The following is a 24,029-nucleotide window of genomic DNA, read 5'->3' on the forward strand; positions in this document are numbered from 1 at the left end:
AAGCGCGGGCCAGAGCGGCCTCTATTGTTGCTGTGTCATAGGGGAGCGGCGGCGGCCCCTGGCGGCGGCGCCGGGAACAGCGGGCCGGCCTCGGCCGACGTGCAGAAGGTCCCCGCGGGCGGCGCTGCAGGGTCGAGGCCGGAGCGGGAGCGGGAGCGGGGGCGGGGGCGGGGGCGGCCGACGGTACACAAACGTGCCGTGGGCTCCGAGTGGAGCCCGCTGTCCACCCCGCACGACAGCCTGTTTGACGGGCATTACTCGGTGAGCGAGACGTTAGGGCCCGAGACATGAACAGTCACGCGGTTGAGAAGGTGGGAGGCAAGTGTCAGCTTCGTGTCACTTGGTGCTGAGGTGACATTCCTTACAGCAAAGTGCAGGAGGCTGCTCGCACGCTCGCTCGCTCGCTCGGGGCGGGGGGTGGCGGGCAGGAAGGCGGTCTGGGGGTTGCTCGACGCTGCAAGCGAGTCCCCGATGAGGGAGGGCAGCCGCCTTCCTTCAGGGCAGAGCTGCTTGTGACAGGCAGGGAAAGCCCCAGAGCCCCGCGGTTCCTCTAACGCAGCAGCGCTTGGCTTCATCGTTGAAGTTTTGAGGAAGTGAGCAGTAGTTGCTACTGGGTAGGCCCCAGGCCCATCCTGCCTCCCTCGCCAGCGTTGAGCAGTGCTGGATTTTTGGCTTCCCACGGCATGCTTCACAATTTACCATCTGTGGTATGTGTGAAACGTGTGGGGTCTTTAGCTTTTTCTGGAAGATAGAAAGGTGAAAAGTACTTTTTTTTTTTTTTTTCACTCAACAATACTTGTTTGACGCTGACACAAACGTGTTCCAGGCCAGCCTGAGCTAGAGGAAGACCTGCCACGGTGGTTCGCTCCTTTTACTTCCTGCCTGGAATTATGATGCAGCTGTCATCCTTTTGTCGGAATCTGTCCTGTGGAGGTCTAAGCACAGCGTTCAGTGTTTGGTCTCTTTCCACCGCGAGTTCCTGTGAGCAAACTTGGGTTATCAGTCTTGCCTAGCAAACAGTTTTACCAGCTGAGTCATCTCAATTTAAAAAAAAAAAAAAAAAGAAAGAAAACCTGTCACTTTAGCCAGGTGTAGTGGTTCATGCCTGTAATCCCAGCCCTCAAAAGGCTGAGGCAGGAAAACTGCCAAGTGTTCAAGACCAACTTAAAAGATTTAACTGGTGTTCCAGAAATGGTTTCTGTGGTTTAAAGCACGGGCTGCTCTTCCAGAGGCCCTGGGTTCACTTTCTAGCACCGATGTGGCAGCAGCTCACAGCTGTCTGTAACTCCAATTCCATGGCTCCGATGCCCTCTTCTGGTCTCTGTGGGTGCCAGGTACATATACGTTTTACAGACATGCATGCAGGCAGATTTATTATGTATACAGTGTTCTGCCTGCTTATATACTTGCACACCGGAAGAGGGCACCAGATCTCATTACAGATGACTGTGAGCCACCATGTGGTTGCTGGGAATTGAACTCAGGACCTCTGGAAGAGCAGTCAGTGCTCCCAACCTCTGAGCCATCTCTCCAGCCTTCAAGTATTTTTAATTAAAAGATGTAATTGACTTGGAAGGGCAGCTTGGGAAAGATAGCTGCCATTTCACTAATTTGTTCATAAAATGAAGGCTTAATTTTTGTTTGTTGCCATGCTAGGAATCTAACCCAGGACCCAAGTCACACTTCCGGCTCTAGTTTGTAGTTTTTATCTTACGTGTATGGGTATTTCGCCTACATATATGTGCAAAACACTCACATGCCTAGTGCCTGTGAAGCCCAGAAGGTATACAGAGAACCCACAAGAAATTGGAGTTACAGACAGTTGTGAGCCACTGTGTGGGTCCTGGGAACCTCACTGTCCTCTGGAAGAGCAGCCAGTGCTTTTTAAAGCCCACATAAACAGAAGCTTATTTGGAGCTGATTTTTTTTTTTCAAGACAGGGTTTTTTTTCTCTGTGTAGCTTTGGAGCCTATCCTGGCACTCGCTCTGGAGACCAGGCTGGCCTCGAACTCACAGAGATCCACCTGCCTCTGCCTCCCGAGTGCTGTGATTAAAGGCGTGCGCCACCTGTGTGGTGCTTGCCACTATACACCTTGAGGCCAACCTCATCATTTCTAAGAATCTAAGTTTCCAGAGGCCAGAATGGTGGAGTGAAGTAAACACGGGCTTGCTGACACTACAGTCCACTGGGCCATGAGACAGGAAAAGGAAATAGAAGAAAATCTAACCTGGCCTCTAGGCAAGTGACAGCAAGTAAATGTTACTTGTTCAAAGCTGTATGTCGGAGCTGCCACTGGGGGCCACGAAGAACCTTCATTTCACAACCAGAAGATCTGGACTTCTTCCAGGTCACAAATACTGAGTGCACTCACTGGATCCAGGATCTCATGAGCCAGGAGCCTTGGGGTGGTGCAGAAAGAGGCAGTTCTACACACAGACATACTTGGGACAGCATCTGCCATGCCTTCCATATGATATAAGCATTCTTCTGTGGGAAACACATTTCCCCAGCTGGGTGCTGTGCAGACTGTTGGTGTCTGCCCCACTTGAGGACACTGAGAAGGCAGCTGCAGATAGCCTGCAAAGATGCAGGTCCCCACAGTTACTGCAGCTCACAAATATGGCTCCTGGAGTGTGCAAGTCTGTAGTAGAACCCATGCAAGAGTCTAAGAGGAGATTGAGAAACACTGGGTAGGCTGCAGTAGTCACCTTGGCCTCTGACCTATGTGGACTACACTGTGGATGGTTTCTGTGTAGTTTTCAGCTTCCACCAGGGAAGTCAATTCTAGCAGTCCTGTGGGAAAAGAAGAAGCCCTGAGCTGGGGGTGTGACCCAGTGGCTGAGTGATCTCTAGCATTTTTAAACAAAAACAACAAAAGCCCCACTGTATAAAACAACCCAGAAACCCTATGAGTCTTTAATGGTGAGAGAATGCTGGCTCACAGCCCTGAGTACAACAACCAAGCCACACAGGTTTGACTATGCTCTTCACCTGGGGGAGGAAGAGAGAGGTTTTCCAGAGGGTAACAGCACCTGAAAATATGTCCACATCCTTATTTGCAAGGAAATGTAGATGAAAACTCACCTTTGAGAACAGGCACAGAGAAGAAGCAATGAGAGTACCAGGGCTGGAGGTCTTTAATACTAGGAATGTAAAATGGCACAGCCACTGGGGAGCTGACTTTGGCAGGTGTAACTTACTTCCATTTGTCTTATTAATAGACAATTCTTCAGAATAATTTCAGGTTCACAAGAGAACCGAGCAAAAAAGTACAGACAGTTCACACTCTCCTGCCGCCTGTACCAACTTCTAGGCTGCACCTTCCAGAGGTGGGTTTGTTGGAACCAGTAAGCTTTCCCCCACAACTCATGTTCCTCCAAGTCGACAGTGTATGGGGAATATGGCAGGGCACCTTCTCCAGAGGGCTTAGTCCCGCGCATGAGGGAAGCCCTCCCCCCATGCCTCCTCATCTCTTACAGGCCCTGCCTAGCAATGCTATCACATGGGTACCGCTAAACCATACCAACATGGTACAGTCTGTGTACTGCTGTTGAGACAGTCTCCACATACCCTAGACTGGACTCCAACAAATCTTCATCTTCCTTTGTAAGCTTTCCTGGATGTTTCCTGGAAGTTACCTGGGGTTACAGGTATCCCACTGTGCCTGGCACGCTCCCTATTTATACTGATATGCACACACCGTACCAGCACCAGAGCTCACAATTCACCTGCACCCCAAGCCCTTCCCTCTTGCTTTACCAAAAATCATGCTGTATTTTAGTGCACTGTGGCCCTATTTAAAGGAACTTCTCTCAAAGTTCCGCCCCTCCCCATAGGGTTTCTCTGTGTAACAGTTCTGGCTGTCCCGGAATTTACTCTGTAGCCCAGGCTGTCCTGAAACTTGAGATCCACCCACCTCTGCCTCCAGAGTGCTGGGATTAAAGGTGTACGCCACCACCACCTGGCATTTCTTTCCAAGTTTCAAAAAAATAATTTTTGAAAAATGTGTGTGGAATTTTGCCTGATGTATGTAGGTGCACCTTGTAACTGTAGTTCTACGTTCCTGTGAGCTGCTATGTAGGTGCTGGGAACCAAATTTTTGTCTACTGAACTGTCTCTCTCCAACTACCGCCCATTCAATGGTGTAACTATGCCAAGGCCTGTGTGTGGAAGTCAGAGCAACTGTCAGAAGTTCAGGAGTTAGTCTGTCTCTTCTTCCACCATGTGAATCCTGGGGATGGAACTCAGATCACAGGTCAGGGGGACAAATGCCTTTACCCACTGAGCCATCTCATGGACCTCCCCACATCATTTCATGGCTTGTAGTCTCCTCTCTAACACTAACATTTGGTGGTCTGGATGGATGTACTTCTGATCACTCACTTGCTGAAGATCATGGTTCTATTTTTTTTATTTTTTAATTATTTATTTATATTTTATGTGCGAGTGCTCTGCATGTACACCTGTACACCAGAAGACGGCACCAGCTCTCATTCCGGATGGTTGTGACCACCATGTGGTTGCTGGGAATTGGAACGCAGGACCTCTGGAAGAGTAGCCAGTGCTCTCAACCGCTGAGCCATCTCTCAAGCTCGAGATCATGGTTTCTAACAAATACTTGTCATTACGATTCCAGCTACTGTAAGAATCTATGTGCAAGCTTGTCTGGATGTAATGCTGTTTAGGTAAATACAAAAGCCTGGTTGTCAGGTTGCTGTGGTAGGGTTGTATTTAGTTGGGGTTTGTTCTTGTTGAGACAGGGTCTCACTGTGTTAACTACACTGGCCTTGAACACAAGACTGTCCTGCTTTCCCCTTCATACAGGATGGCAGGTGTACAGCACCACAGGCATAGCATGTTTAGTCTCCTCCCAGCCCCCCCACCCCACCCCTCCTGTTGGTTTTAGACAAAGGGTTTTTCTGTGTAACAGCTCTGGCTGTCCAGGAACTTGCTCTGTAGACCATGTTGGCCTCGAACTCACAGAGATCTACCTGTCCTTCCCTCCCAAGTGCTGGGATTAAAGGCATGCACCACCACTGCCTGGCTAGTCTTCCTTTTTTTGAGATAGAATCCATGTAGCCTTGGCTGTCCTGGAACTCACTAGGTAGACCAGGATGACCTTGAACTCAGAGATCTGCCTGCCTCCCCTTCCCAAGTAAGTGCTGGGATTTAAGGCGTGTTTAGCTTTCTAAGTCTCTGCAGCTCTGGGTCTACCTTCACCATGTGGTACTTATTTTTCTAGTCTGCAGTTCCCTAATGCTCTGTGACAATGAGGACTTCTACAAGTGTCATTTCTGACAAAGTAACAATGTTTTGTTTTGTTCTTAAATGAAGTGTACTACTACCATGTGGCCCAGCTCGTATTTCTTAGGCATTTATCTAAGAGAAATGCAAGCTGATATACAGGCTAGGTGCAGTGACTCACACCTATAATCCCAGCAGGAAGGAAGCTGAGGGTGGGAGTTTTAAACTACATGAGATTTGACCAAAAAAAAAAAAAAAAAAAAAAAAAAACAGAGGGTCTGGGTAGACACCTCAGTTGTTTAAAGTGCCTGCCACAAGGTCCTGAGTTTGAGCTCCAACACACATAAAAAAGCCAGGCACAGCGAATGCTTGCAGTCCTAGTGCTAGGGAGGGAAACGGGTGAATTCCTGTAACTCACTGATCAGCCAGTCTAGCCTAATCAAGTACTTCAGGTACCACAAAGAGACTGTCTCAAAAAACAAATGGATGGCCCTTGAGAATGACACCCAAGGTTGAACTCTGGTGTCTGTACATAAACAACAGAGAGAAAGGAGATGTTCACAGAAAAACCTGTGTATAAATATCTGGTGATTTTCTTCACAGTTGCCCCAAATTTGAGACAGCCTAAGTATCTATCAGCTGGTGAGCAGACAAAAGGGGACACTCCAGTTCTGAGTAACAGAAACAAACAAACTCTGGCTCACACACGTCCACAGTGACTTTCAAATGCACTGTTCAAAAGGAAAGTGGCCAGATTGAAAGGAAGGGCAGAATCTTGGTGACAAAGCCAGGCTGGGGTGGTCAGAGCTGGAGCAGCCTGTACAATGGGCCACCTACATGGTTTCTCCAGTGGGCTCTGGCAGCATATGGCCACACAACAGTGTGAACTTGTTGGAACTCACAATGTTACACCTCTTGAGAGGCCCCACTGCAATGAAGGGTCTGAGCACCATTTCCCACCAAGCAGATGTGAGCCCTTGGGCAGCCCCACCTGGTGGTGCTTGCTCCTTGGGGTCAGACTGGAAGTGCTGTGCCTGAGCACCTGTGGCAGTGGTGCCAGCTGCCCTGCACAGTTGAAGCATTCCAAACATGAATTCTAGGGAACCATCTGTCCTATCGACAGAGTCTGGGCTCCCTCCCAAGCAGCCAGGCTGACCCCCGAATCAGGTGTTTTGTGGCTTCTAACAGCAATCTCTAGTCTCCAAGACAGAGGACAATTAAGCAGAGCTGCCACAGCTCTGAACCCTTCACCCCTGCCATGCTGCCCTTCAATCCCTCTCCACCAGGACAAGCCATTTTAAGACCAATTTGCTAGGCCCACTCTACAGAGCACCCAGTCCAAACAACTATGGGGACTTGTTTGTAAACACCTATTCCAGTTGGGTATGAGGACTTGTCTGTAGTTCTTTCCAGAAAAGTCAAAGCCCTGAAACAGTGAAAATTGTCTAGTGTAAAATAAATGTCAACCACGAGCCATTTCCAAAGAATCTCTACTCCAGCCTGAAAGTTAACATTTATAGACTCACAGATCTGGGCACAATCCTCAAAAACAAAATCCAGAAGTGACTGGTTTTGCTAATATAAATGGTATTGACAGTCATAAAAACAAACACTTCACTGGTGCATTTTCTTGCTTGACATTCTCGGGTGGGGGTAGGTGATTATTGGTAAAGGGTCATGCATGGGTGTAATGATGAGGAATGAGGAGCTTAGGTCAGGGGCCAGGCCAGTGAAGGGCAGATACCATTGTCTTCTGCAGACTCTGACTTTCCTGAACATCTGTCAGTGCAGTTGGCTCTGAGGGCAGTCTAGAAGATGACTTCCACAGAGCACACCAAGAGCTGAAATGCAGTTCTCACTGGAAAAATCTCACACCAAGCATAGTGAGGAGCCAGAGGAGACATCAGTTCTTCAGAGGTCAGTTGCTTTAACAGACTGCAGGTCCAAGTCAGGTCTCCGAGGACTTCCTCCAGATCCAAGAACTTGAAGCAGGACAGTCCTTGCTGTGGGCCTAATGCCAATCAAGCCATGCACTTTTGGCACGCCTGACATTCGGGATGTATTGGAAAGTTGTTTTTTTGTTTTATGTTCCCCTCAGTAGTGGGGATTGAGCCCAGGACCTCACATGCTCTAGATAAGCAGACATGATCCAACTAAGTTGGCTAGCTTAATAAAGCATGCCTCACACTCCGAGGATCTGGGATTCCAGGCCTACTCCCAGGTCTAGCTCACGTTAGAACTTTAGAGGTGTCTCCACCCTTTATTCTGTGGAGATGGTAAGGAGGCATAAAGTTTGTTACTCCCTTTCTGGAGGGAGAACTTTCCAGACCCTGGCAGGAGCTGGCTCACTGACGGAGAGAAGAGGCTCCCAAGCGTTTCTTCTGATTTTCTAGGCTTGAACACAAGGGCCTAGGAAGTAGAGGGCATATCCTCTACTTGAGTCTATTGCCTCCCCAGGCAGCTTGTTCAACAAGGACTAACGCCCCAATGGGCTGTGACACCCTCCAGCACATGTAGGGTCCTCCTAGGCATGCTGTGTACCAGGCTCTAGAATGTGACATTGACCCTTTGACAGACACGAGTGGTCACTGTAAGCCTGGGGGAGAGCCTGTTCTCCTGGAATGCTAACTGGTTAATGCTAATTGGTTTTCTGCTTCCCGACACGGCCACGAAAGCACATTTATGCACATGTAACATGGTGCGTATATACATGGGTGCGCTCTTTCCTCCTCAGAGCACATACTGACTGATGTTCATCGAGGCCAGGCCCGCTCCTCCCAGCCAGGGCTAGTGAAGCAGCTTCAGAGAACCACTAGAGTAATGAGGTAGAGCCAGTAACTTAAATCATTTAAGAAGTTACCATTCACATAAAACACTCCGCATGTCTTCGCACTTTAAATCTCTGATAGGTCAGGGGAATGGTCCCTTGGACTTACGGAAACGTGACTCAGTTCTAACTTCAATCTGAGTAAAAAATAAGGGGAGCTGTTTGAGATGAGGTCTTGCTACTGGCAGCTCTAAGTTCTATTTTGTTTTCTGAGACATGATCTCATATACCCTAGGCTAGTCAGCTCATTTTGTAGCCAAGGATGACATTAAATTAAGGATCATCCTGCCTCTATACCCCAAATGCTGGGATACTACTGTGCTTGATTTCAGAGTATTACGTTTGGAAAAGCCTGTTGCCCTTTTCTTCCCATGAGGACATCTGAAGTGACAGGCCCACTCTGTAAGCACCTAGGTCCCACGCAAGTTTGTGCTCACACGCGAGCAACTGTGCATAGGAGGTCATCTTTCCCTGTGTACCTTCCATGGAAAAGCTCATGACAGAAGTGCTCAAGAGCTGCCCAGAGGGAGGGGTGTGCCAATGAAGACATGCAGTTTTGGTGCTCCTGACATTTTGGGAGTGGCAATGTCCTCATGTGTTGATGCAGACAGAGGCTGCAATGATAAACTTATCAGTTACATTCCCTGGCACACAGCTGTCCTTTCTAGCAGCCTTTTCCCCTTTCCCCTTATATTTCTAGTTTAGGCACACGAACACAATATGGATCTAGATATGAGTGGGGGCTGTGTGCATGGGGAGGGAGAGCACATGGAGGACTTGTTATTCCATTAGTCAACATTCTCAGCTTTCCACCTTTCTAGAGCGCTCTGTCTCTCTCCTCCCTGACTCTCTCTCCCTTGTGTGTATGTGTACATAGCCATGGTCCAGAAAGGCAAATGACCCCCCTCAGAGACACATAGGGTGCCGTTCTGACACTTCACCATCTCTTCTTAGAATGATGGCAAAGCCGCAAACATTCAGATACATCTCAGAGCCATCAGAGGCTTTGCTAAGGGGTCTCAGTAGATAGAGCAGAGATGCTGGCCCTGGCTGCCACAGAAACACCTGTTTTCAGTTTCCAAAGCTATAAAATCAAGCCTTCAACTCGTGTTGGCGTTTCAAAGTGTTTTAATGACAGAGGTGGTTCAGGAGCCTGGACACAGAAAGAATTCCTTCTCATTCAGGAGCCTGGACACAGGAAAAATTCCTTCTCATTCAGAAGCCTGGACACAGGAAGAATTCCTTCTCATTCAGAAGCCTGGACACAGGAAGAATTCCTTCTTATTCAGAAGGGCCTGATGTAGTGACTCACACTCGATATGCATACACAGGTGTGCATATGTGCCAGAGCACAGGTATGTACACACAGTAGATTGTCTTTGATGCAAAGAGCTCCACTGTGATCCTTGGTGCCACCATTTCTACATAAAGTCCATCACTTGACAGGAATGCAGAGATGGACACACCTGCTTGTGTTTAAACCATTTTAATGACACCACATGAGTAGATGCTGCTTCTGACCTCCCAATGCACACAACCAGATGGGATTTGCCTGGACTAGAACATGCATGCTGGGGAAACCAAACACAAGACTGCAGGAGAGGGGGAAGGAACACACAGGTGAGGTGAGTGAAGAAATGACCCCTCAGAGACAGGAGAGGTCCACAGTGACAGTGAGGCTGTGGGAGTGCTGAGGCCAGAGGCAGGGCCTCCTGGGAGGCCGGGAACAGCCCTGGGGGGTTTCTCATCCAAGTCACAGTGTTCCTGCCACTCTGGCTTGTCACAGGGACATTTTTTGGACAGTACACAGTGGTGATTAATGTGTTTGCTACATTCAAGTAGTTTCAATTTAAATATTTTCTAAAGTAATCTTTGCCTTATTCAGATTGGTAGAAGAGTCTGGCAACTTGTCACTTCATTCCGTGGGTGCCCTCCACAATGAAGTGGACTCTGGCCTACAGGCTACTTTCAAGACCCATGCTCCCCTCCTCCTTTGGGTCTGGGCTTGAAACTCTTCCAGAAACCCACATCACAGCCTTTAGAGGAGCACACAGGCTCTACTGGTTCTTCCTCGATTACACATTTTGTAACGGAGTGTGCTGCCAGCTCAGCTGGCCTTGTGCACTTCTGTCACGTGTGAAAAGAACTGGGGAGCTCTCCTGAGGCCTCAGTGAACGTGAAGACCCAAGTGGAGCTTCATGAAGGGCTGTGGCATAGTGAAGAGCTGGGCAGAGGCTAACCGAAGTCCTCCAACAGGTCCGAGGTCATCTCCACGAACTGTGGCTGGAGGAGCTGGTGTCTGCCACCATGAAGCTCAGAGTACCACTCACAGAGTCCAACCTCACAGGCCTCCTCCTGGGCTTCCAGGCCTCACTTAGTAGATGTCTGGGCAGTCTGAGAAGTTGCGCTCAAAGTAATCCCCTGCATACAACCAGTCGGGAGCCCCTGTGTAGGGGTTAGTGCCTGGATAGAACCACCTGCAGAACACAAGGATGGCGGTCAGCAGACGGCAGGGTGTCAGTCAGTCTTCTCACATCAGGATGTGCTACTGGAGATGCAGCCTGAGGCAATGCTGCCACAACAGTAACTGACCAGCCTCCATGCGGCTGTGCTCATCCACACATGTACCGAATCACCGTCTACTTCTCAACAACACCCAGTTCTCCACAGGGCTACTTTCAGAGGCTGGTCTCATATGTGCATGGAGAGGGTGCCCATGCAGTTGAACCTCACCAGGTTCAGCCTGCACCCCTGCAGCTACACTCCACCAAACAGAAGCAAACACTGTCGGCAGGAGTACACCAGAAGTGATAGGCTGGGTTACAGCCTAGTGGTCAAACAATTTGCCTGCCACATGCAAAGCCCTGAATTTCATCCTTAGTACCATAAAGGGAAAAAAAGCAGAAGTAGGGCTGGAGAGATGGCTCAGAGGTTAAGAGCAATGTCTGCTCTTCTAGAGGACCTGAGTTCAATTCCCAGCAACCACATGATGGCTCACAACCATCTGTTATGAGATCTGGTGCCCTCTTCTGGTGTGCAAGTGTGCATGCAGATAACTGTAAAATAAATAAATAAATAAATTATCATCTATGGAAAAACATGTCATTTTCACAATGGATTATTATTATTATTATTTTGTTTGCTTGCTTTTGTTTTTTCAAGACAGGGTTTCTCTGTGTAGCCCTGGCTGTCCTGGAACTTGCTCTGTAGACCAGGCTGGCTTCAGATTCACAGAGATCCACCTGTCTCTGCCTCTCAAGTGCTGGGATTAAAAGAAAGCACCACAATTGCCTGGTTTAAATTATCTTACTTCTTGAGACAGTGTCTTATTATGTAGCTCAGGCTGGCCTCAAACTCAAGGTTCGACTGTCTCAGTTTCCACAATGTTAGAATTAGAGATGCAAGCCACTATACCTGGCTTATGTTTTTCAGTGCTTTAAAAGGCCAGTGGAGGAAGATTACTTTCAACAGTTTTTCTCTAGAACAAAGACAAATACCAAGACTATGGACATTAAAGGCACAGGATTAAATCAGAGGCCCAGGCATCAGTAACTGGCTCACAGAGGCTGGACAGTGGTGCAGTGGTAGAGGGTCTGCCTCACACATAAAGCTCTGGGTTCATCTTCATCAAAGGAGAGAAGGGATGGAAGAAAAGACAGAAGGAAAACTGGTTCCAAACCCCCACCCCTGCCATTAGAGATGGCTGTGAGTATGACCTAGATATAAATACCACAAAGGATGGAACCTAGCAGGCAGTGACACACACTTGTTCTGTCAGCTATCCAGGTCCAGCTACTCTGGAGCCTGAGATTGGGAGCTGCTTGAGTTCAAGACTGAACAATAGTAAAACCCATCTTAAAATAAAAAGCAACGATAAAAATAACAAGCCTGACAAGAAACATCCAAACATCCAAAGATCTTTACAAAAGACTAAGAACTGTGTGCACTTATACAGGTACGTGTCTTGCTTATGGTTAATTATTGTAGTTCTTTGACTACTGAAGAAAAAAATACAACCAATGTATGAAATCTGAGTCAGAAGTAGGGCTAAGGCTCCTGGCAGCTGGTGTAGGCCCATTAGTCACAACACCCTCTGCATGCCCCCCATATTGGCAGGGGGCCCACCTTAGGGCTGCACCTTCACACTCACAACAGAGGTTTTCCTGATGCCACAGCAGGCTGGCAACAGGACCCACACTTCAGCCTGGAACACACTGCATGAGGCGGGGAAGGCGGGGTGCGTGTGTGTGTGCCGCAGGCACGTGTACGTGTGTGTCTGCATTACCTTACCACAAGATACAAAAGTGGGGACTACATCAAAGTTCAGGCTATATTTTGTCTTTAGACTGATTAATTTTGAGAAAACCATTTTAGATCAAGTATGCTGTGGAGCAGGACAGCAAGGCCTGGGAGTGAGGGACCTGTCTCACGACAGCCAACTCCCAGTGGTTTTAAGCAAGCTATATGCTAAGCAGGGAATCAGTCATAAGCACCCTGAGAGCAGTGGTGAGACAACTGTCTTTATGGACCCACACACTGCTGCTACTTAGCCACAGGAGCTGGGCAAGAAAGAGGGGTAAGATGATGTGGGTGTGCTTCCTTCCTCACTACCCAGGTCTGTAAGGCCTCACTGCTCAAACTCACCTGGTCCGCCACTCTGCTTCCTCTTTGGCACGTTCCTTTCTGGCCTCTCTCTGCTTTTCCTCTAGTCGCTCTTTCTCCTGGCTGGCCAGATCTAGATCCAAGCAAATAAGCAAACACTTAAAGTTCCCAGTTATGTCAGAGATGTCAGACCTCCATCTTGACCCCTAAAGGACCAATCCCATTTTGATTAGAAACTGTGGGAAGTGAACTCTGGCTCAGTGTGTCAAGTGAAAGTTGTTAAGGCTGAGTTGTCCCTGCCTCATGTATGAGGGGCACTTCCCCAGGACACGCAGAGTGGGAGGCGTCACACCAGACCACACAGATAGCATCACTCCAAGCGTAGTCCGTGCTAAGCTGGGGACTTTATGGCACTTGAGTACAACTGGGAAACCAAGTATCTGGAACAGTGAGCTCACAGAACCCCAAAGCTATTCGCTATCAAAAGACATCTATTGAACCCTCACCTGGCAGGGTAAACTGTGGCTTCTGACGAAGGGCAAAGGGTGAGTTTTGAGGGAGGAGTACCACCTGCCCAGCATGGACCAGGATGGAAAGCGGCCCTCTAGAGACTCAGGCCTCTCTCCCGGGCCCAGGCATGCCTTCATGGGGTGATCTCTTCTGTACTTATTGCTACTGCAATGTAGTCTAGGATCAGCTTGCCTTGTAGGCAAGCAGCAAGCTGTCACACTGAAAACCGATGCACAGTGCTTATCTGGAGTGTGACTGTGTAGTCTTGGGCAGATGAGATGCACCAGGGCAGTGGCTCTGAGCACTCTACCCCTGAGCTACATCAGCTTCTGAAATGCAACTTTAACCCACTGAACTATATAAATAATGAAGTCTTGGGGTTTGTATTTTGTTCATTTTTTTCACTCATTTTCTTTTCTGTTGTTGCTGTTTGGAGACAAGATTTTACTAGGTAGCTCAGTCTGGCCTGGAGCTTATTTTAATCCTCTTGTCTCAACCTCCCAGGTACTGGAATATAACAGGCCTGTTTCACACACTTGGCTAACTCATTTTCAATTTAATTTTAACATTTTACAGCCGGGCGTTGATGGCACACACCTTTAATCCCAGCACTCAGGAGGCAGAGGCAGGCGGATCTCTGTAAGTTCCAGGCCAGCCTGGTCTACAAAGCTACATAGAGAAATCCTATCTCAGAAAATAATAAATAAATAAACCAATTTTAGCATTTTGCAAAGGACTGGTCTGTGGCAAGCTGGAAGTTAAAACTGTTCAGCACCTCTCACTGCTTTGTGCAGCACTGTCCTTGGAGGACAGCACTATTTGTGAGTCTGGATGAAGGGTCTTCGTACCCTCCTCATAGAGGAGACCTTAGCTCACCCACACAAGCCCTGGGGAGAGCCCCGCAGTTACCCATGTTGCCATTCTCCATGCCACGGATGTCAGGGCGGAGGCGGCAGTCTGTGGGTGGCAGGGTCTTCTCCATGCCTGACTCCAATTCATTGAGGCTCACAGTGAAGCTGGTGAAGTTGTACATCTGCAGGAGAAACCACAGCAACCTCTGTTCCAGCAGCTGCGTAACAACTGCACACTGTCCTCACCTGATCTACGGGTACCTAGCCCAGGACAAACAACCTCATGCCACCTTCTCAACAAGGGCAACTGTGTCCTATTCAAATAGCAAACATGTTTATCCTGACTTTCAGTAGATGTTGGATGCTGGAGAGAAATAAATCTCAAGCTCAGCACTCCTGAGCCAGGACTGCCATGTGCTATGCACGTGACACCCCCAGACTGCTTCACAGCCTGCCCAGGCCTTGACTCTGCTCTTCCTATTGGCTTCCTCTTCTCTTTCTTACCATCATCTACAAGCATGTGGCTCAAGGGTTACAGGGAATGTTCAATTTTCTCTGGTCACCCCTGCTTGAATGACTTCCTGAATAGTTACATCACTCAAAACAGTAGCAGACATTGCCAGGATCCCTGAAGCCTGACCTCATAGCACATGGGGTCTATGAGGAAAATGTTAAGGGGAATCTGTCCCAGATGCCCAACATGGTCCTCAGGTGGCCACAGCTCACGCCTGACTCTTGTTAGAACCCTGCTCCATTACCACAGCCTCCCTGTTCTGGAACCAGCTTGCCCAGCACCCTTAGAGGTGGTAGCTCCCATAAGGGTATACTCTTGTCTTTCCAGGGTCCTGTTTCCACTACCCCAGATCCACCAAACCCCTGGTAGGAGTGAGGGACTAAACCAGCACACTGAATGAAATAGGAATGAGTTCATCTTAAAAAATCTTCCTTGAACACATAGGCTTTATTTTCCTAAAAATACTCTAGAAGGGGGCTGGAGAGATGGCTCAGAGGTTAAGAGCACTGACTGCTCTTCCAGAGGTCCTGAGTTCAATTCCCAGCAACCACATGGTGGCTCACAACCATCCATTATGAGATCTGGTGCACGCTTCTGGTGTGCAGATATACATGGAAGCAGAATGTTGTATACATAATAAATAAATAAAATCTTAAAAAAATACTCTAGAAGAATACTGTTTCACTAGTTCATGCTTTCTGACGGTAACAGTGGCATAGTGAGTATCCTATGCAGTTGTTGTTTGCTGTTGTTTATTCTGGCAACTCTGACACAAGCTAGAGTCATCTGGGAAAAGGAACCTCAGCTGAGGAAATGCCTCCTGAGGGTGGCCTGTAGTCAAGCCTGTGGGGCATTTTCTGGATTCATTACTGATGTGGGACCCACACCTGGCTTATGGCCCTGGAAGTCATAAACCCAGGGAACACGCCAGCAAGCAATGCTGGCTCTTCCATGATCTTTGCTTCCATTTCTGCCTGCCCTGTTTGAGCTGCTGCCTAGGTGTCCCTCAGTAATAAGAGCGTTACCTGGAAGTGTAAGTCTTTCCTTCCCACATGAGTTTTGGTCAGCAACTTATCACAGCAATAAAAGCAAATTGGCACAGTAAGGCAACATATTCACAAGTAAATGGGCCACTTTGTCTTATTTTTTTTGGTTTTTTCGAGACAGGGTTTCTCTGTGTAGCTTTGGAGCCTGTCCTGGCACTTGCTCTGGAGACCAGGCTGGCCTCAAACTCACAGAGATCCACCTGCCTCTGCCTCCCGAGTGCTATGATTAAAGGCGTGCGCCACCAATGCCCGGCTCACTCTGTCTTCTTATATGTACGTATTCTGTGGGTGTGTGGGCGCATGTGTGCAGATCAGAGGGTAGACAACCTGGAAGAACTGATTCCTTCTGCCATGTGTACAAGGATCACACTGAAGTTATCAGGCACTCTTACCCTCTGAGCCATGTCACTGGCCCCAATTTTTTTTTTTTTTGGCATATTGCTGAGGACAGAATTTAGGGCTGTTGTGGGATAGTCTTTTTTGGTGCACTGTAAAGATGTGTTTGCCAAGGCGCCTTCTGATTGGCTTCATGAGAGCTGAATTGCCAATAGCTAGGCAGAAAGCGGTAAGATAGGACTTCCAGGGACAGAGAGGAACCTGGGAAGAATCTAGGCATGCGAGAGACGCCAGCAAGACATGGAGCAAGTTGGACATACATAACGGGACGGGTAAAAGCCATGTGACAGAACATGCATTAATAGCTTAATTTAAGTTATAAGAGCTAGCTGGGAAAAAGCCTAAGCTACAGGCCAAACTTTCATAATTAATAGTAAGTCTCTGCATCATTATTTGTGGGCTGATGGTCCAATAAAAAAGCTTACTATAATTTGGGGCCTTGTTTGTGCACCTTAGGTAACTCCATCACTAAGCTATATCATAAACCCTGGAGCCCCTCCTTTTTTAAAAAGAAAAAAATACATATATATTATTTTGTTTGTTTGGGTTTTCTTGTGGGGGGGGATAGGGGAGTGAGACAGGGTTTCTCTGTGTAGTCCTGGCTGTTCTGGAACTCAGTCTGTAGACCAGGCTGGCCTTTAACTCAAGAGATCCACTTGCGCCTGCTTCCCAAGTGCTGGGACTAAAGGTGTGCACTATCATCACCAGGTTTTATTTTGGTTTCTGAGATGGGGTCTCACCATTTAGCTCTGGCTATCCTAGAACTCATTTTGTAGACCAGGCTGGCCTCCAACTACCAGAGGATCCACCTACCTCTGCCTCCCCAGTGCTGGGGTTAAAGGTAAGCATTGCACTGCCATATCTGGCTAATTTTTAATTTTTAATTACATGTATGTGTGTGTGTTTATCTATGCATGGGTGTGTGTGTGCTTAAGTACACTCAAGAGACCAGAGGTGTTAGACGCCCTGGAGCTAGAGTCACAGGTAGTAGGTGAACTGGTTGGCATGAGTGCTGAGATCTGAACTCAGGTCACCTGAAAGAGCAACGCTCATGCTTGGTGGCCAGGCCTTCTCTCCAGCCAACTGAGAGTGGTCGGGAAGAGCTCTGACGGGATGGAGGATGGGAAGCACCAATGCTGCAGGAACACAGGCTTGGTCATGAGTTCTGCATCAAGTTATCAGTGCTAAGGTGGATTCCCATACACTATTCCCAAGTCCCAGTGGGTGCTAGAGCAGGTACAGGTCACTTTCGGGCTGGACCATGGCAGGTGTCTGGGCCCTCAGAACTGTGGGGATGGGATGGAACCCCACTGTTTGCTTGGAGACTGCTGGTTTGCCATATCCAAGAACAAGATAGAAAAGTTGTGGGCCCAACTGGGAAGGAACATACAGGACTAATCTGCAGTAGGCAGGCCTGGTCTCAGAGAGGGGTGCTAAGGTATAGGACACAGACCTGAGCTGAATTGGGGGGCCGGCTGTTGATCCTCCAGAGTAGCTTACTGCCAGGGATGACTTGCACAGTCTCCTGAGCCACAGGAACGTCGTCTGTCATATCGCCAGGCACATCACTGTTAGCTTTCTCAGGGCTGTCATCCTGAAACACAGAATACCTAGGTATGGCCACTGGCCAGGAGCCCTGTTCTCAGAGCTCCCAAGTCCCTGTGCAAAGCCAAAGCCTTTTCTAACTGAGGAGGAAAAAAACTAAACTCTCTCCTGTTGGTAGTGCCAACAGGCCTCAGGCTCCCACCTCCACATGGCTTTGCTTTCTGTAGAGCTGTGCCAGGCTGGGTTTCTACTCTCTCACAGAGAAGAGAAACATGTTGAAACAGAAGCAGGTACACACACTGTCCTCCTAGAGACATGCTTGGCCACGTGCCTGCCTTCCTTCTGAACACACAACACATCATCCCAGACAGAGGGCCTCCTGATGCCATCTGTTGTCCAACTAAAAGCAGTTCTCCTGGGCAAACTCATGAGCCCATTCCATTTTAACAGACACAGCTGTTGAAGGAGAACAGCAGGGACACAGGATGGAAGCTTGGGGCCCTTCCACCTGCCAGCAGCAAAGCTACCTGGGCCCAGGCAGCTATGGGTGGCATTCCTTGCTAGATGATCCAGGGGAGCAGTAACGTTTGTGAAAATGGCACTGGACACCACTCAGCAGATTCAACAATCTAAATGGATTTTTTGCCTTTCTTTTCTTTTCCTTTCTTTCTTTCTTTCTTTCTTTCTTTCTTTCTTTCTTTCTTCCTTTCTTTCTTTCTCCCTTCCTTCCTTCCTTTCTTTTTTTATTAAGACAGGATCTCACTATGTAGTCCATTCCTGAACAGCCTGGAGATGGCCATGTAGATTAGGTTGCCCTGGGACTCACAGAGATTCTTCTGTGTTTGCCTCCTGAATGTACTACCATGTCTGGGAAAATTTTCCTGTTTTTGTTTTTTGAGACAAGGTTTCTCTGTGCATCCCTGCTGTCCTGGAACTCTTTCTATAGACCAGGCTGGCATCAAACTCATAGATACCTGCCTGCCTCTGCCTCTGCCTCCCAAGTACCGGGATTAAAGGCGTGTGCCACCATACCTAGTTTGAACTATTACTTTTAATTTTGATTTTGCTTAAGAATAATTCATAGTCCCCAGCATTACCAAATTCTTAGAGGAAAGTCTTTGCCAGTCCTTCCTGACTGCTGAGTATATTACTGAGAACTCAGAGCTGGAAAACAGAAATGAATGCACTTGACTTGTTAAGAGGGCGGTGTGAAAGAAAGGACTTGCAGCCCTTGGGAGCTTCCAGCTACAGCAGCTACAACATAACCAAAATAAAGTCAAACCCACCTCTGCCCCCATACCAGAACCCAGACAGAAGCCAGTTTTGCCTGGACAGACACATTCCATCCACATACATCCACCTCCTGGCTGAGGCCACAAAAGCAGTGCTTCTGGAGGGCCTACCCACCTCAAGCCCCACCCTGACCATGGTCAGCTGAGCAGGCACTCACCATCTTGGCTTTCCTGGGGTGGTCACCTCTCCTTTCGTGTTTCTTAAAGGACTCGTATGAAACAGGGTCGATGCCCCACAAGCATTCTGTCCACTTGCCGTAAATTATAAAGAGCTTCTTCCTGCTGCAGCCAAGGAGTTTAAAACAGGTGACCGTCATCTATAGTGCAGCAACTTAACAGTGCAGCTACTTAATGCTGACCTGATGCTCCCCTTCTGTTAGTCTCCCACACTCTGGGACACCTCCAGATGTTGATGATACAAGGAAGAAACTTTGTATCTCAGGACCTCCTTCATGATGCTGGACACAAAGTATCCCTACCCTGACTCTGAACAGAAAATGAAGGCACAAAAGCCTGAACAGTTCTCAGCGCCTTAGAAAACAATGGGAAAATATCATAAACATATTTTTCTAAATGTAAAGCTGTATGTGCTGGTCTTTGCTGGGGTAAGTGCTCTACCACTGGGTTCTGATGTACTGTGAGTCCTTCAAATCTTTTTCTATCAAATCTATCCATAACGCCTCCCAAGGTCACTTGATGGTACTCGCTTTCTCTTTGGTTACCAATCTACATCTAATCACAGCCCTGGAAAACTCCACAGCACAGTCACAGACACTGCCTCACACCAAAAGGAAGAGATCCCATCGAGCACAGAACTTCTTTTTCCTTTTTCCTCCATTTGAGAAAAGTACATGGTGGCTGCATGCTCCTTGGGAAGAGCTGCCCTGACAGCACAGTACTACCAAGAGGACACTCGTACACGTGTAGGTGCTTGCCGCACTCAGGCCAGTTCCTTAAGCAGGTAAGTGCAGCAGCAAGTCTAACTCCAAGGGAAAAGTATGCTTGGAAGGTTCAGTGAGAACTTGTTGCATAAGCACAAGTTCAGATCCCTAGAACCCACATAAAACTGGATATTAACCCTGTACTGGGAGGGCAGATACAAAGCCAGCTAGTCCAAGAGTCAAGCCAAATCAGTGATCTCCAAGTTCAGTGAGACCCAGTCTTAAAAATAAAAAATAAGAGAGAATAGAGGAAGATACCCAACATGTATACAACACATATGCACAAACATGTATACATGTAAACAAACAAGAGCAACAACAACAAGAAAAGGGAAAGAAAAAACAAAAGAAAGCCGGGCGTTAGTGGCTCATGCCTTTAATCCCAGCACTCGGGAGGCAGGTCGGCAGATCTCTGTGAGTTCGAGACCAGCCTGGTCTACAAGAGCTAGTTCCAGGACAGCCTCCAAAGCCACAGAGAAACCCTGTTTTGAAAAACAAAACAAAACAAAACAAAACAAGGAAGGAGTGGAGAGGAGAGGAGAGGAGAGGAGAGGAGAGGAGAGGAGAGGAGAGGAGAGGAGAGGAGAGGAGAGGAGAGGAGAGGAGAAGGAAAGGGAAAGCTGCAAAGCCAACAGATCAAATCAAGACTCTCCCATTGGCTTGAAACACCAGCCTGTTTCAAACCATGGGCAGGTCAGTCTCAAAAGATGCCTTGGTGCCCTTACTCACCATTAAGATTGTGATAGGGCCTGTGTCCTTTACAGCACACATGTGAGTTCCTAACTTGTCTCATTAATCTAAAGTCTGACATTAACATACAGGTTTGAACAGATGAGTTTCTGGTTCCCTAGAGATACACAGAGAGAACAAAAGAACTGACTCTCTTGGGATTATATTACTGAAGGGGGGTTGGTGATAAATGAAATTTTGAGACCCAGAACATAATTTACCAAAGGGAGAAACATCTAGAAAATGTGTCAAAACCCTACTGGCCATTTTTCTACAAAGAAATCTCTACAGGTTTATGGAGTGGAATAGTGCGGGAACATGAACAGTAGATGCCCATGGACTCTGTTGATATGTAAAATGGGTGCCCACGTGGTCAAAACTGCAGCACTAGAGCCTGGCAAAGTGACACAGGTGCAATCCAGCATTTGGGAGGCAGATGCAGGATTCTAACCCTGATACTAGCCTGAGCTGCACAGCAAGACCATCTCAAAAAATGAAACAAAACAAATGGGGAAAAAAAGCCACATTATCCCCAAGTAAAAATGTTTCATTTCTTTTTCTTTTTTTCCAAGACAGGGTTTCTCTGTATAGTCCTGGCTGTCCTGGAACTCACTCGGTAGACCAGCGTGGCCTTTAACTCAGAAATCCACCTGTCACTGCCTCCTAAGTGCTGGGATTAAAGGCGTGAGCCACCACCACCTGACAAGGAAAGAAAAACGGGCTAGCATTGTTCCCACCATGAATAGACATCGTTGCATAACACACAAAGGCACAGCACTGGCCACTGTGGACCACGCCCACTGGGCATCAATGGATAGACCTACTTTCTGTCTTGAATGTAACCTTCTACTCTGTGAAGCTCCTTCCCGAACAGTCCACATGGCTTGAAGTGAAGTATACACTTATCTCCAGTTCTGTGAGAACAAACACAGCCATTAGTTTATGTGAAATGTCTACAGGGGAAGAGAAAAGGACTTGGTCACCTAGGAAAGGAGGCCACCAGTGATAGTTAAATTAACAAGAGACCTTTGCTCACTGACAAAAAGGCTCTGTAACTGACTTGGGGTGACTGCTTGCACAACTAGGGTAATTTACTAAAATACCACTTCAGTGCCCATTTAGAAAATAGGTGACTTGTGTGATTTATAAATTATCTCTCACTGAGGTGTTAACAAGCAAAGTCAATGAGTCATAAGCTCCCAGCTGTAAGCTTCGGCTCTCTTTGAGTGACGTCTGGGCATAGTTACTACATTTTCATCAAACACTGACAATACTTAGGTGTGCTTCACATTCTCAAATAAATTAGCAATGGCAACAGAAAACCAACCAATCAACATGGGCCATTCCTGATTATTTCAATACCAGAAAGAACTAAATCTAGTCAGACACCATGTCCAGGGACCCCACTACAGGACGGAAGCTGGGGGACAGGAATATAAGGCTAGAAGTCCAGAGAGAAGGAATGCAGACAAAGACAGCCCCCCTTAGATCAGTCAGCTCATCATGGCTTGTCTTGCCAAACGCAGCTTGGCTGTCACCTTTGGCTCACAATCACTATCCCAAATACACAGATGGGCCTGTCACCTGTGATTTAGGATCTCCACTATTCCATACTGTTCGATCCATAGCTGCCCAAGGATGACATTGTGCACACAGCAGGTGGGGTTGGTCCACGTGTAGGCTTCATTATGTCTGTGAAAGCATCAAAAAAACAAGTCAGGGCAGTGAAGCTCAGAACTTGGGTGACCCAGGAGGCTGTGACCAGGCAAAACCAGACCACAGCTTCCTGGGAGCAAAGCAGTGCTTTGAAGTCTTTCCAGTGCAGGCTATTTAGTTAGCATGCATCCGAAATCTATTTCTCCTTTCCTTTGTAGCATCAACAAAGCTTTCTACTTAAATGTCAAGACAAGTTAATAAGCAATAAAGGAAGACGAAAACAAAAGAGAGACAGCTCTCCTGTGAAGCTGCCAAGGGGAAAGGCTTGTGAGAATCACAGTCCCAGTCTCAGCCAGGCTGTGAGGAAGAGTAGGAGAGGGCTGCTGTTACCAACACCCAACTCCTCTTCCTCCTTTGAAATGACCTCACAGCATGAAACACAGTGGTGCCCAGTCTTGTGCCTATGGGAGGCTGCATCAAGGAGCCATGACAAAGAGCAAAAGCATCTTGACACAGGTGATTGAGGACACATATCTGGACTCTCTCAAATGAATTTTTGAGATAGGGTCTCACTTTGCAGACTTACTTGTCTTAGAGCTCACTATATAGACCAGGCTTGGTCTTGGCCTCTTGAGTTCTGGGATTGAAGGGTTGCTCAACTACCCAGCCTGCCCCTAGGTTCTTAAAACAGTCGGGCAAATGGCCAGTGCAGAAAAAATATTACAGCAATGCTCCCCGACAGCAGGCTCAAAACAGAGGACCACTGTAGCAACTAAAACACTGGGCTGTGGGGGCTGCAGTGGGTTTCAAACTCTAGCATACGCTGCAGACTTGCTACTGGCTGAGAGTCTCTGATGGGAGCTGGGCTGGACAGCCTCTAAGAGGGCTCTCCAGTGGTCCTCATCTCTAGGCACTCAACTTCCTATGGATAGACACACATGCCTGTGTGGTCGACCACCAGCAAGCAGAGGTGTGTGTATGTGGCGGAGGGTTACATATATTGCTCCTGTCTTAGCGGCTCTCTCTACAGGGTGCCTCTGCCTAAAGAAGAAGAGCAGCCACTGGAGAGGGAGTCTATGGTGAGAATGAAGCTCTTGCTGACCCAGGGCTGGTCTGTCTAGGTGCAGCCTAGAGGTAAGGAGCTAAACTAAGCAGCGATGGCTGTTGGGTTTGGGGTAGTCATACAACAACAGCTGACAGCTAACGTGGGTAGCTCCAATCAGTGTGTGAGAGGCTGTGAGACTCATCCACATCGGTGGACAGAGGAACTCTCCTCACCAGAAAGCCTGGCGCAAGAAATACTGCTGGCAGAAAGGTCTATCCGCCCACAAAAGGTAGGGATCTCCCCAGAAAGAAGCCTTACGAGACATAAAGAGGATAAAACTTCCTCCCAGTCAGAGCAGGGCACTTGCTCTTGCTTGCTCTTGTCACTCACTTGAGAAGCTCCAGTGTGATGGTCCCCCGGGGCTCTGCCTCGACACTCTTGCCCCAAAACTTCAGCTTTGGGTAGATGGAACCATGGAACATGAAGTCTTGGTTGAGACCTTCTGAGTAAAATGCGCTAATAGGAGGGTGATGACTAACCTGTTCAGATATAAATCTGAACCCTAAGTCTTCCCTAGGTGCAAAAGTGAGAATGGGAAGGGAAGAGAAAAAGCCACATTTATGACAGCAATAACAAAGGGCCACCAGCTCACCCACCAGCTCCATTGGCCAGTTGGCATGCTTTGCCCTCCCCAAGCAGCTGGTATGTATGGTCTCTGGGCCCAGGAGCCTCCAGCTGTGATAGGCGGCACATCTGGCCACATACCATTACCCCAGAGCACACCTGCCCACCACCACCACCGCGCAAGCCCTGCTGGAGGGAGCCTCCGT

The 24,029-nt window shown here is 48.0% G+C and overlaps 1 protein-coding gene and 1 long non-coding RNA gene across 7 annotated transcripts in view; one reads left to right on the top strand and one right to left on the bottom strand.

The window, feature by feature from the left end:
- Positions 1-139: 139 nt before the first annotated feature.
- Positions 140-4,710, top strand: LOC118239099. Its single transcript, XR_004770611.1, has 2 exons — positions 140-261; positions 827-4,710. It is a non-coding gene; the product is annotated as an uncharacterized LOC118239099 (long non-coding RNA).
- A 4,472-nt stretch (positions 4,711-9,182) lies between these two features.
- Osbpl2 (oxysterol binding protein like 2) overlaps positions 9,183-24,029 on the bottom strand; it is a 42,795-nt gene continuing 27,948 nt past the window's right edge. For 4 of the 6 annotated variants that reach the window (XM_027419880.2, XM_027419882.2, XM_027419884.2 and 1 more), the window contains 8 exons: positions 23,590-23,772; positions 22,083-22,190; positions 21,323-21,412; positions 18,987-19,110; positions 17,445-17,585; positions 14,094-14,217; positions 12,717-12,807; positions 9,183-10,549 (listed from right to left, as the gene is read on the bottom strand). In XM_027419880.2, the coding sequence (XP_027275681.1) occupies positions 10,447-10,549; positions 12,717-12,807; positions 14,094-14,217; positions 17,445-17,585; positions 18,987-19,110; positions 21,323-21,412; positions 22,083-22,190; positions 23,590-23,772 (964 nt within the window). In that variant the 3' untranslated portion in view covers positions 9,183-10,446. The remainder of the gene's footprint in view (positions 10,550-12,716; positions 12,808-14,093; positions 14,218-17,444; positions 17,586-18,986; positions 19,111-21,322; positions 21,413-22,082; positions 22,191-23,589; positions 23,773-24,029) is intronic. The other 2 variants (XM_027419885.2, XR_004770612.1) reach the window with 2 other exon arrangements.

This window comes from Cricetulus griseus, chromosome 6 (assembly GCF_003668045.3).
Source record: "Cricetulus griseus strain 17A/GY chromosome 6, alternate assembly CriGri-PICRH-1.0, whole genome shotgun sequence".
NCBI lineage: Eukaryota > Metazoa > Chordata > Mammalia > Rodentia > Cricetidae > Cricetulus > Cricetulus griseus.